Genomic DNA, 14,077 nt, shown 5'->3' with positions numbered 1-14,077 from the left:
ATAAAGGAAGGATAAACTGGGTAATTGAAGGAATGAAATCCTGTTAACTGTTCCTACTCAAAGACAGAAAACTTTTAATAGTGTTAGGTAATGGTGCTCAGTAAATGAATAAGAAGCACAAAGGTCTTTCAAAAAAGAAAGGAAAGGCATCTATCTACATAGAAAAACTTGTCCATGATCCTTAGTTTCTGTCAACTGTCACTTGTTTAATATTATCAGTTTTTCTCTCCATTACATTTCAAATGATTTCCTCACACTTCTGCATCACCTCTTCTGTATGTTTTAAGTCACCTAAGATTGCTTTGATCACAGGACTCTTGCTTCCATATATTCGAGCTTTCATAATACAGATATTCATATCCATACATTTTCCATCTTATATGACAAACACTAACTGCATTTGTCAATTCATAGTTAAGTTTCTCTCTTTCTCTCTCTCTCTCTCTCTCTCTCTCTCTCTCTCTCTCTCTCTCTCTCTCTCTCTCTCTCTCTCTCTCTCTCTCTCTCTCTCTCTCTCTCTCTCTCTCTCTCTCTCTCTCTCTCTTTAACCCAAATGCATGTCCACAACATCATGAAATACATTTATAGTCATCAAATAAAAATACTAATATTTGACGGCTCCAGTCCTGAAAATTATGACTATATATCTAGTTGCATTAGCATTGAAATCAGTGAATTATGATTGTAGTTAAATTAGAAGCAGGTCTCATAACCAAGAATAGTCTGAAGAGTATGATCAGTAGGAAATTCTGTTGATATATTTATTTCTGTCCATGTAGTGTCAGGCTGACATTATTCTGAAAAGAATGGGAAGCTGAGACATCATATTCACATGCATAGTTTTAAAATGCATATTAACAAGTATTCTCCATCAATATATTTCATACATATACACATATAATTTTATTGATTATTTAATTAGTTAATTAATATTTTTTTCCTCAATCATATACTTACAAAAACCATATTACTTTAAGAATTACGTGCATATGTCCACTTCTTTGATATATATATATATATATATATATATATATATATATATATATATATATATATATATATATATATATATATATATATATATATATATATATATATATATATATATATATATATATATATATAATGCAAGTGTCAAGCAAGTGCATACAATAAATTACATATGGTGTGATGGTGTTTTTAGTACAGAGTAGAACTTAAATTCTTTTCAAATCAAACTGCATTTTCTTCCTTGCAAAGATGCAGATCCAGGATGTACTTTACAATTTTACAACTATCAAGATGAATAATGCCTAACTTTCAAGTGTAAATAAAGAAAGAGACTTAACCATTATTACCTTAAGAGACTTTAAAGTGAGCAACTGGTGTACTACAATGGCAAAACCTGTAAATAAATTTGTTTCTTTTATTGGTAAGACTTTCAGCTTTTGATTTGAAAAGTAATGCACTGTACAACTCAGTTGTGCATCCTCTTTCAAATAGTGTGTACAGTTTTGGTTTACAGTAAGGATATTTAAAAACTCATAGAAAACGGAATAGAATACATATAGTAATGAAAATTACACCAAAATTGAAATGAATTATATTAGGAATTTCTTAATTCCCTAATGGCAGGGACATTACCATAAAGCACTTCTCCCTGTACAGTAATGTTTTGACATTTTCATAGAAATAGCTCCATTTCCATTATCATTTCACAGCTTTAACTGAATTAATTGCTTTATATTTAAAATCATTCCCATTATCCATCCCTTCTCTTGAACCTGTCACAAACTTGAAGTCTTTATTTGTTTTTGTTTTTATTATTTTTATTTATTTATTTATTTATTATTATTTTTTTTTATGACCTCACCTGCCCTTTAAGGGTTAAAGGACTTAATTTACATACTCTCCCCAAAGAAATGCAAGCTAAGACTCACAATACAGTGCTTAAGTTTTTACATAAACAATTCCTACAATTCTTATTAATTGTCACGCATTCATGCCTGGGACTCGGTAGCCTGTGCTCAGCTATTTATTCTGCTTAATAGTTTGCTTGATAAATAGTTGCTTAGGAAAACATGGGGAGATAAGCTTTGATTATAAAAATATCACAGTATTCTTAGTATCCTAGAGAACAAAGGGTCTTTATTCACCACACATTTACAGTGAGACTGAAATGAGTCTGAAGGTAAAGCACACCCTATTCTCTTAAACCTTATTAAACTACTATAACACTTTACTATTTCCCATTATGAATTAATCAGTTATACACCATCTCATTATTTATAAATTTCCTTTTGATTATTTTATGGTATGTTGCCATAATGTTTTGTCTTGCTTCTAATGATATTAGTAAGTAGATTCAGTAGTTCATTGCATGCTATCACTACAGAAGGAGCTTACTGTGCCTTCTTAATTCTTGTTATCAGTTCTCTTACAAGATTTCTCGTGATCTGTACTAATAGAAAAATGAGGGTTGATTTGTAAACTATACACATGTACATAATGTGTCAGAGATAATTGTATGGTTTGCATATAGTTCATCAAATTATTATAGAAGTTACATTTTAGAACTTGAGTTAAATTAATGTAGCATATTGGTGTCCTAATGAATTTAGAGAAACAAGATGTAACATTTTATACAAGTCTGTATAAAAAGATTTAATATTAAATGATCTGGTTTATAACAAAAGAACACTTAGATTCAAAGCAGTAAGAATATGGCCCATAATGGAATGATAGTATAGAACATTTTAACCAATTATCTGTAAATGCATTCACTGATTGTAACAGACCAGGCCTCCTAATAATCAACAGTATTGTGAAATGATTACAACAGACTCTGTATTTTTACTATTCTTAATTTTGCAGGTATTTAACATTGTGTAATGTATTGTTATCATTTTTTTTTTTTTTCAGAGATTCTTCTCCATTTAATGTTAGCAGCTATCAGGCAACTTCTCCAGTTTCATCTTCTCCATCCCTTCTGACGCAAGCATCGGCCACAAGCTCACGTATCACAACAGAAGAATATGTGAAGATGATATTAGATGTTCTCAACTTGGGGAAAAATGTTTGTGTTTGTCGGCATTTCCATCAGATGGACAAAGCTGCAATGTTTAGGTAATTTAGATCATATTTTCTTTATACAAGAATTATGATTACAAGTGATATCTTGTTTGATATCATTTGTTTATATACTCTTTACCCCTAATATTTATAGGGACTAGGGGATACAGACCCCTGTGAATGTGAACTTTAAGTGAATAATTTATAAGCAACCACAGATCCATCCATCTGTCTATCTATCTATATACTACAAACTGGCAGTTCCACATGAGGTGGCCCAGATAAGGCACCACACATTCACACACACATCATTCACACATTTAGCCCTGTTGGCCTCCGGTGAAAAGGAACAGTCTTGTGTCCCTCTGTACTACACCTCAGGAGTCCAGGTACAGCATAGCTGGCCACACACATTCACAGCAAGGCTTGGCAGAATACACTGGTCTATTCCTACCGCTCCATGATGAAACTGTTCCCTACCCTGCACCTACTCCAGTAATGAGACCACAGTGGATGCAGGGTACTTTCTATGGAGTGCCCTGCTCTTTATTTGGGTTCATGCATCAATGAGCCCCACCAAGTACACCACATATTTAATGAGATCAATAGGTGTGCATCACACATGCAAATCCATCTCTTAGTGAAACCTGAAGTATCATGAATATCCTATTTTTGTGGGAATTCAGAGCATAATTTTATCAGTTTCATGAACAATATATCTATTTTTCCTGCTGTACTGCCACTATCTGAATTTTTACTTTCTTTATATAGTGATTAAATATATTTGGGTTTCAGAAAAGGAAACAAGCAAAAGTATTTCATTGATGTTTGGCCTGTTGACTTCCTCAATCCTGATGATTCCAACATATTTGGAACAACATCCTTATTCCTGATGCAGCTTGCAACTATTCTTAACATGGTAAGACCTTTCTAAATCCTAAATCTTAGTCTAGATTTGTTTTGCTTTTATAAAATCTTGAAAAAACAAAGAAACTTTTTGTACAATTTAGTAGGGATGATGTGTGATTAAAATCAGGCAGAACAACAAAAAGTTCCATGTAAAGATATTTATTGGTTAAATGTATTTGATGCTTTTCATGTAAGCTAGGTAATTGCCTTCCTTTCATTTGGCTTTTTTTTATATGAATAATGATATCTCAAACAATAATACTTTCTATTCTAAATTCAATGTGTTTGATGCAGTGAATAAAGAAAACTGGTAATTATTTAGGTATCTTCATGGAGAAAGAAAACAATGCTGCGAGTGTTTCTGTGTGTATCATCTCGAGATGCTGATCCAGAAGCCCAGAAGACTCAAGTGAAGAAAATGTTGCAAGAGTTACGTATCAATGCCACTATTGTTTCTGTTCCATGGGATCATGTCACCACACACCTGCATAAGGTACTGTGTAAATTACAGAAAATGTATTATTTTTACATGAATTGCATATACACACACACACACACACACACACACACACACACACACACACACACACACACACACACACACACACACACACACACACACACACACACACACACACACACACTGCCCAGCCGCCCAGCTGATCGGACATATCAACAACAGCTCCAGGGATTTGCCTAAGTTTGGTTGTGCAGGGGGGCCAAGCTTTGAGTCGTGTCTCCATGATAGGGACTTGTGCAAGATGTAGATGCAGGGGAAGGTGAAGTATTAATTGGTGAGTGGCTGAAAGGGTGAAATGGGAGTGGTGGTGCAGAGGTAAACATTGACAGTAACATCAACCAGAGAAGATGGTGTCTGGCACAGATCCCAATGATTTTGAAGGTTTTAAGGAAGAGGATGTTAGTGTAGCACATATGAATAAACAAATCTGGAAAATTGAAGAAGAGAATGTGAAAATATAAGAAGAAATACATAGCTTAGCTTTTCAACGAGATCATATTTACCTTATTTCAAAGATTGAATTACTGTCTTACATTCTGTGTCTCCTCCAAATATATAAAAACAAAGTAAATATTTTTAGAAACTATAATTTTGTAATAAAGGGCAGTTTTTGCTGTCTTTTAATATCTGAAATCAAGTAATTTTATTCTAGAACTGAATTATGGTACTGCAACAGAAGCAATAATTAATTCAAAATTTTGTTTGAAAACTGATTTGTTCAAAAAGGAAGGCATTTGGTAACCGAGGTTCCACTGTACAAATTTTGACTTTCAGTTTTCCTTTTCAATTACTCTGAAGTCTTGTTTCCTATTTCTTATGCCTTAATGGTTATAGATTTGAGAAGTAATTTCTTAGGAGAAAATAACTTACTTTTTTATGTGATGATTTTTGGGGAAACACAGTAGCTCACCCTGTGTAGCCAACTCTGCAACATTTATAACCAAAATCTTTATCCCTCTCCAATACTGTAGTTTTCAATTTCATTTTAATGCTTTGATGATATGTGTATGTTGACATAGGCATAAAAAAAGAAAATAGTCAACCAATTATGTCTCAGTTCTTACAGATAGGTATGTATATGAAAACATCCTGACTTATCAAAATATTCTTTGTTACTGTTAGTGATAAGTCTTATATATAAACAAGTATAAAACTGAAGGCTCAAAAATGAAATCATGTATATATGTACTAAACAGTTCCACACATATATGTAGTAAACACTGTATGGGTTAACAAACATTAAGGTGGCGTTTAACTATTTGATAAAGAAATGGTGAAGAAAATTATAACAAGCATGATACATCCTAAACTAGAATACACAGCAGTAGTTTGGGCTCCACATAAAATAAAGATATAAGGAAACTAGAAAGAATACAGAGGATAGCGACAAGGATGGTACCAGAATTGAAAGACTTAAGCTATGGAGAAAGACTTGAAAAAGATGGGCTTACCAACACTACAAGAAAAAGAGAAAGAGGAGCTCTGATAACATGTACAGATTAGTAAACAATATAAAAAGAATAGAGAGAAATGACTTGGTACTACAGATGTAAGAGGGAGAGAGACATACAAGGGGGCATGAGAAGAAAATAAAGAAGAGTGGATATTTGAGTGACATCAAGAAATACTGCTTCCCATATTGAACTATTGAAATCTTGAATGACTTCAAGGTGGTTGTGGCAAAGAGTATACACATGTTTAAAGAGAAACTGGATAAATATGGATATGGAGACAGGACAAAATGAGCTTTGGCTCATACCCTGCACAATACAAGTAGATGAATACATTGTACACTTAAGTGATATGTTATTTTTTTCTTATCCAGGATGGAGATGGTGGACACTCAGATGCAGAGGCAGAAACTAACATGAACTACTTGTCTCGACTCAATGAAGAATACATTAATGGGGTCAATGGATTAATATCTGGACAAAGTGTAGACACAGCTGTAACTTTCCTCCATCTTCCCTGCCCTCCTGCAAATCCAGCTCTACATGTGGACTATCTGAGGCTCCTTACAAGCATCACCAATGGCCTCAAACCAACAGTCATGGTTCATGGTATATCTGCTGTCACCACCACCAATTTGTAATTCCATCCACAGGGTTTTCCCACTGAAATTGGAAAATGTGATTTTTAGTGATAATGTAATTTTTAGATCAGAATTGTAGATTTATTTAACTAAGTAGCTGTTTTATTGCTTTGCAGATTTTATAACCAAAGAAAGGTTAGGGATTTGAGTTTAAGTTCATTAATGGTCTTGTATCTATTGCTTGAGTGTGTGTTAAACAAATGTGATTACGTGATGGTAATTTAACATATTCCAAATAAATAAATTTTATTCTAATTATTTAAAGCATGCAAGTAATTTTATAAGAGCAAGAGGTGATTTTATTCACGTTTGGTTAAGAGAACTTTAAAATTGTATATTTTTTAGCTGTACTGTAGGTGCATTTCTAAGAGTGTCCAAAGGACTTCATAAGGTGCACTGAACACTGAAAGTCATTGTTTTATTGATTTTTTTAGATCTTAATCTATGTAGATTAAAAAAAGTAGATATATATTAAGAATTATGCTTTAATAAAAGATTAGTTGTCATTGTATAGAACACATTAAAGTAGGGATAAAGTTATAAAGATCAATATAATTTCAGTTGTTGGTAGATTGCATCTCAGTTTTTTAAGTTGATGAATTCAGTATGGAACCCTTTATTTGTTATTCTGTCCTCTTGAATGCAGCACCTGTATGAACATATGTTTGCTGAATTTTACAAATTAAGTGAATAGAGCTTCATACCAATTTCAGTGTCATACACTTAATGAATTAATAATCTAGGGGAATGGGAGGCTTGGAAGTTCTCAGAGCATACTGAGAAAAATACTGAGAAACTACATGGAGGCTCAAGCTCCTCCTTGCTGTTACCATTGTGATAGCCATGAATGGTCTGATCTGCTTTAGTTATGCCTTTATTTTCTGTAGAAGTTGTTTTATGCCTACCATAAACCTATCATGCTTTTTGGTCAATAATGGTATTTTACACAGTTTTATTGTTCTACTTATTCAGAGGAAGGTGAACACCTAATGCATCAGGTCCCAAGCCCAAACATGGTTGATTAAGGGTTCCCATACTTTCTATCAGACCATCAACATAGCTACATGTTTGTATATTTTCACTACATCTGGCTAACTCTCCATGTATCTATCTGTATCTATCTTTGCCTATTTATTCTCTGATCTATATCTGTAGGTATAAATCAGTTATTCTGTATATCTAGGTTGATATGTACACATGTATCTATTCCTTCTGATGGCTGTTCTTCAAAGATGTGGTCTATAATATGTCTCAATGCTTGCTCCTATTTATACATTACATTTTAACATACCTCACTCCTTTCAGTGTAAAACCTCTCCTTTCTTATTTACACTCATGTTCTTTGTCTTCCCACTCTCATAAGATCTAACCCAAAAAATTTCCATTTACATTGAAAAGCAACAAGCTTAGAACTGCAAATAACCAATGAAAGAGTTTATATCAGCCATTTCCTTATATGAAATGGGAAGGCTTTAAAGATTTGATCTCTGAAGTCTTGATACTCCTCACCCAAAGGATGCCAGATCATAGATAAAAAAAAAAAAAAAAAAAAAATCAAATAAATCATCATGTCAGAACTTATCTGCAAAAGGGACAGAGTGAAGATATACCTATATTTGTGAGATAAACTTTTCAGACATTCCTAGGTATCTAGTGATCCAAGTGAAATCCTGTGTCACTACAAATGTGAACATGGCACTTCCACTCTTTATGAGCCAAAATGAAAATCATTTAGATCATTACACCAGCACTTCACAAATGAAATCTAACACATGTAAACATCTTATTGTTGTCATGAATAACAATGATAAGAAAATAATAAAAAAAAAAAAAGGAATTGTAGTGGTACCTATAAAATAATGAGATTTGCATTGATTTCCATAGAGGTCTAAGCAGTTACTTGCATTGTTTCATAAGTTAAATTGACTGGAACATACTTCATCCATCAGACTGCAAGAGTTTTTCTTAAAGATTATCAAAAACTAATAAGGTATCAACTCATTAGCCATTTTTTTTCTGTGACAGGTTTTTGTTTACAGTATTGTTGGAAAGATATTCTTTGTAAAGACCACTGGAATTAACTAACCCCGAACCCAATCAACATGTGCATAGCAATGTATTTTCAGAACATCTTTTATAGATTTCTCTCCCAACACAGAATGAAGTGCATTCCCAGTCTTATTTCTGTTAAATCTAATTTCTTGTTTCAAGCAATGTGCTTAGAATTTGTTCCTTTTATTACATGGGTTTCTTGTTCATATGGTTCTCAGAGTTCCTTAACTACCTTCAGCTAACTATAGTAAGTATGAAAGATGGAAAGAATTATGAACCCCTGAAGATGGTGCAGCTTATGGATCTGGACCAAAGAGGGACTCAAAATTTATTTTAGCATCCCTAATTCATACCTCTATATTCTTTTTCATTATTATTAGTATTTTTTTTTCCATCATTATTATACCTAGAAGGAGGAGGGAGGACTGATACTGCATAAATGCCCTTCTGTTTCAAGTGCTGCGCTGATTAAAGATTACCTATTTTTATATGTACAAAAATTTACCATGTCTTCAGATTTACAAATAGTATGTGTGGTTTTGGCAATTTTAGACAAATAGGCATGTGAACCTTCATGATCCCCTATGATGTGTGCACCAGTGGCACAGAGAGAGTCTTTAATGGTGAGGGAAAAGTTGTTCATGAGGTGGTACCATTTAGGTGCTGCAGCATTCATGATGGGTTGTGACTTAGTAAAAGTCAAACTTGACTTTAGTATGATGCACATTAAGATAGACACATGCCACTCCATGATTACTCTGCCTCTGATGCAGACTCTATATATATAAAGTTACAGTACACAGTATGAATGCATTATGAAATAGCATGTAGGTGTTGAAGGTGTGATTTTATATTATGTATAAGTAATGGATTACCATTTTAATTTTAAAGAGGTTGTCTCATGGCTTTCAAGATGTTAAAATGTTTAAAAATGCAGCAAGAAGTATTCTGAATTAAACAATATTATATTAAATTGGAATCTAACTAAATTTATTGTCAGTATCCCAGTGTGATATAATTCATGAGAGTACTTTCAAAAGTCTCATATAGTGCTTCAAAAATTCCACTGAATTGACAGATTACTATTTTTATTTTGCTCTTCATTTTGTGAAATATGATTGTATCATTAAATATTATTTATAGATTTGCATATCTCCTTATTACCTCCAGCTGACTCATAAAACAGCTTGCATCAGTAGTGAGGTATGTCATCTTTGTATTTTTTTTTTATGTAGAAGGGACACTGGCCAAGGGCAACAAATATCCCCCCCAAAAAAGGAAAAAAAGAAAAAAAAAAAAGCCCACTGAGATGCCAGTCCCAGAAAAGGGTCCAAAGCAGTAGTAAAAAATTGAAGGATAAGTGTCTTCAGTACCATGTACAGTCAATTTGCAGATGTTGGCGATGCAGGAAGGCTTCAGTGTAACTGGAATCATGTCACACATAACCAAAACTCAAAAGCCTTGATGTGGTATTTGAAATAGATGAATTTCACTTTTATTTATAATGGTATTAATTGTCATGCATTGTGGTGTGACAATTATACAGAAAGCTGGCATAATGAAACACCCTCTTTATTTATGGTGAGATTTGGAGGAATCATGTGATGTGGAAAGGTAAAGAGGATGTTACATCAAATACAGAATGATGTCATCATAGTTTATAAGGAATAGTTTAGAGGGGAGTTTAGTGTTTGTGGAATTAGAATATATGAGTAGAAGTGAGTAGGTTATTTGTATTTGCTGAGAATAAGATTGTGATAGAATTATGAATGATGAAACCAAATAATTAGTAAGTGATATAGATGTTTAATTATTCATTACTACTCTTGTCTGTGGCTTAAGAAAGGAAAATCCAAACAACTCGAGTAGAATTTGATTTTAATTCTGCTGTGTTAAAGTGATTTATCAGTCAGTATGTAAAATTGTACCTAATGCTGTTGTTAATGTAATTAAGTAATAATTATTACAATTGTAATGATGCTACATATTTTTATCTTTGTTGTTGTTGTTGTTGTTATTGTTATTATTATTATTATTATTATTATTATTATTATTATTATTATTATGACATTATTCTCGTTATCAATATTATCAAGTATACTGTCATCGTCATTATTGCCATTATTATGAAAAATTCATAAATATGAGGCCTAGCATTTTCATGGGCAGGTGGCATAGGTATTTGGGTTGATCTTTTTTGTTGAAGCTGTTTGTTCAGCAGGAAGTAATATAACAGATGCAGGATGGAGTTGTGACCTCACAATTCAACTGGAGTAGTTGGCCAGCAACCCTCTCCTTGTGTGTGTGTGTGTGTGTGTGTGTGTGTGTGTGTGTGTGTGTGTGTGTGTGTGTGTGTGTGTGTGTGTGTGTGTGTGTGTGTTTTAGATTTTTTAAAAATGCCCATGATTGTGTATGCTATGCCACACAAATGGTAGATAGGCAATATATTGAAATATGGTAACTCATTATTATTATTATTATTATTATTATTATTATTATTATTATTATTATTATTATTATTGTTATTATTATTATTATTATTATTATTATTATTATTATTATTACTTATGATTATTATTACTACAAAAACAATGTTATTTTTCAACACTGAAATGAAGAAAAGTATTTGGCTAACTAGCCAAAGAAACATAGAAAATAGATATGTAATGTAAGGAGTGACCATTGATAGAAATACAGGGAGAAGGAAATTGACACATGTCCATGTTTGTTACAAATGCTTAGGGAAACATTTTTGTGCTTGTACAAGCTGCTTTCCATGTGCTATTTAATCATCACCTGAATTAATTAAAATTATATATATATATATATATATATATATATATATATATATATATATATATATATATATATATATATATATATATATATATATATATATATATATATATATATTTATTTATTTATTTATTTATTTTTTGAGTAACCAGCATTACAAGATGACAGCCTTACTGGCATAATGTCATACTCCAGAAGTTTTTCTCTCATGATATTCCATATGCTGGCAACCATAAACTTAGCCTTTATTTTTATCCAACATCAATTACATTGTAAACTAGCACCACATTGTTACTAATGCCCACACACTACCTGACTTCATTCCTGACTGTGACACTTAATTATGTACAACTGTCTGTGGCAGATATCAGGTACAATCTATTCTGTCTATTATATGAATACTCATGCACTAAATAATTGAGCTTTACTCATAACAACCTGTCATAATTTAACTCACTCTACCCAAATAATATGTATTAGATTACATTACATTGTCATCAATTACACAAACTGACTACTTTCATATTTAGCATTCTTTTAATTATATTTTCCTGTTGCTAATCCATTAACCACATTTGCTCTTGTCAAATTCAAATTCAGGTGATAGTATCTTTGCATTCAACATAATATATTTTCTGCGTTTATGAAATCACTTTCTCCTTCCCTCACAAACTTTTCATGTAACATTAGTAATATGTTACAATTACATATTCTAATTTCATAGTTTTTTTCTCCTTTTATATCACACACACACACACACACACACACACACACACACACACACACACACACACACACACACACACACACACAATATAGAAAGAATAGGCAGAAATGATTTGGTACTACAGATGGAGGAGGGAGAGAGACATATGAGGGGGAATGGGAAGAAAATGAAGAGTGTATGTTCGAGTGATATTAAGAAATACTGCTGTCTGGTATCGAACTATTGAAATCTGGAACGATTTGAAGGAGGAGGTGGCTGCAGCAAACAGTGTACACATGTTTAAAAAGAAACTGGATGAATATGGATATGGAGACAAGACAAAGTGAGCTTTGGCTCGTGCCCTGTACAATACAACTAAGTGAATACACACACACACACACACACACACACACACACACACACACACATCTATAAATTGTCATTCAACTATATACTCAAATCTATTGTGCTGTTCCTCATGCCATAGTAGTATCCTCATTACTGTTGTCTCTCCCATTTGTTTGAATTGTGGACTTGATCATCACTTCCTCCTAACCTAACCTTCCACAGATTTTAAGAAAATAAGAAGCACACACTTTTGTTTACCTTTTTCAGTTATAACCGACTAAATTCTATTCGATATTTCTTATACCATACTCTCTTACAGTTAATCTAGTGGATTGTAGTACTTTATATTCCATACTTGAAGGTGCATATTCCTAATTGCTCTTACAGTTTTCAGTTTCTGTATTTTGAGTTGGATTTATCATTCACTCATTTGTTACAATCACCACTGTTTTTGCCACATTAATAATTTGCTCCTGTTACAGTAATGTTGCTTACTTATCATTGTACTTTGACTATTTGCTGTAAATATCACTAGCAGCAGGCTTGTGGCAGTGTTTGTAGTAATTGTAGGCCATCACATCACCCACACAATAATCAAACAGCAGTTAGTGGTGTTCATCACTAAATAATTTAGCAATGTTCAGTGATTTGATGGTACATAAATGGCACATAATAGAGCATACAGAGTTTAATTAGTGGACCATTGTCATGTGTGTCTCATGGTTCGCCCTGCAGAAGAAACTAGACAAATCTCTTAGCATTTTTTTTTTCTTTTAAGTATAAAGAGTGAGACATTTTTATGTACTACACTATCAGGTTTACTTATATGCAAACATTTATTTTTGAATACATGTATCATCAACAAAATATGTGCATTTAGCCAAGATAGATTTGATAGTAGATAGCAATGATGTATGATTTAATGGGTTGAATTGATAAGGTACACTAAATCAAGATTTTTCAGTGAATAGGAATATCTATCCTAAAGGCTGGATGCAAAATTGCAATGTTACATGAGTATAGCAAGTAATTTTATTCAAGATGTATGTAATATGTTTGAAATACTAGTTTTATACCGATATCAAGAAATAAATTTCAATACTGTGCCAAAGATTATAATTATTCCTTTAAGTGCAGCTTATTAGCATATATAGTGATGCAGTCAGGATTTATTAATCATCTAAAAAAAAGAAGTCACATGCTCCTCTCATTCGTTAACACATGCTAAGAATGGTTTAAATTTCATTAATTATTTACCCATTCATTTACTTGTCGTTATTTCTTACATGTCCAGGAAATTGATAAAAAAAAAGAGGGATGGGAGGACTGCCTGTCTCAAAAAAAGTTTGACAAAAAAAAAAAAAAAAAAAAAAAAATGATAAAAAAAAAAAAGTAACGGTGATATGATACTTCCCTTTTGAAATAAACCAAGTTTTAGAAAAGTGAACAACAGGAACAGAAAATTCCAGAATTTCAGATGAGTACGATTAAGCAAAACTTAAGCAAGAATTAAGCAATGTCTCGTAGTCGTCAGCAGCGTTGCCAGATTGTTGTGGCCATATTATCGTACTACACAGGTTGAAATTATTGTACTTCTGGTAAA

The 14,077-nt window shown here is 32.5% G+C and overlaps 1 protein-coding gene across 2 annotated transcripts in view; it reads left to right on the top strand.

Annotated features, from left to right (window-relative positions):
* The window catches only part of LOC135107007 (solute carrier family 12 member 9-like), a 43,463-nt gene extending 31,218 nt beyond the window's left edge, over positions 1 to 12,245 (top strand). For both annotated transcript variants that reach the window (XM_064016537.1, XM_064016538.1), the window contains 4 exons: positions 2,902 to 3,105; positions 3,847 to 3,970; positions 4,283 to 4,453; positions 6,306 to 12,245. In XM_064016537.1, coding sequence (XP_063872607.1) covers positions 2,902 to 3,105; positions 3,847 to 3,970; positions 4,283 to 4,453; positions 6,306 to 6,572 — 766 coding nt within the window. In that variant the 3' untranslated portion in view covers positions 6,573 to 12,245. The remainder of the gene's footprint in view (positions 1 to 2,901; positions 3,106 to 3,846; positions 3,971 to 4,282; positions 4,454 to 6,305) is intronic.
* Positions 12,246 to 14,077: the final 1,832 nt, after the last annotated feature.

The sequence above is a fragment of the Scylla paramamosain genome, chromosome 14, assembly GCF_035594125.1.
Source record: "Scylla paramamosain isolate STU-SP2022 chromosome 14, ASM3559412v1, whole genome shotgun sequence".
Lineage (NCBI taxonomy): Eukaryota > Metazoa > Arthropoda > Malacostraca > Decapoda > Portunidae > Scylla > Scylla paramamosain.
Note: the sequence above shows the minus strand (reverse complement) of the source record. Positions and strands in the feature narration are given on the sequence as shown.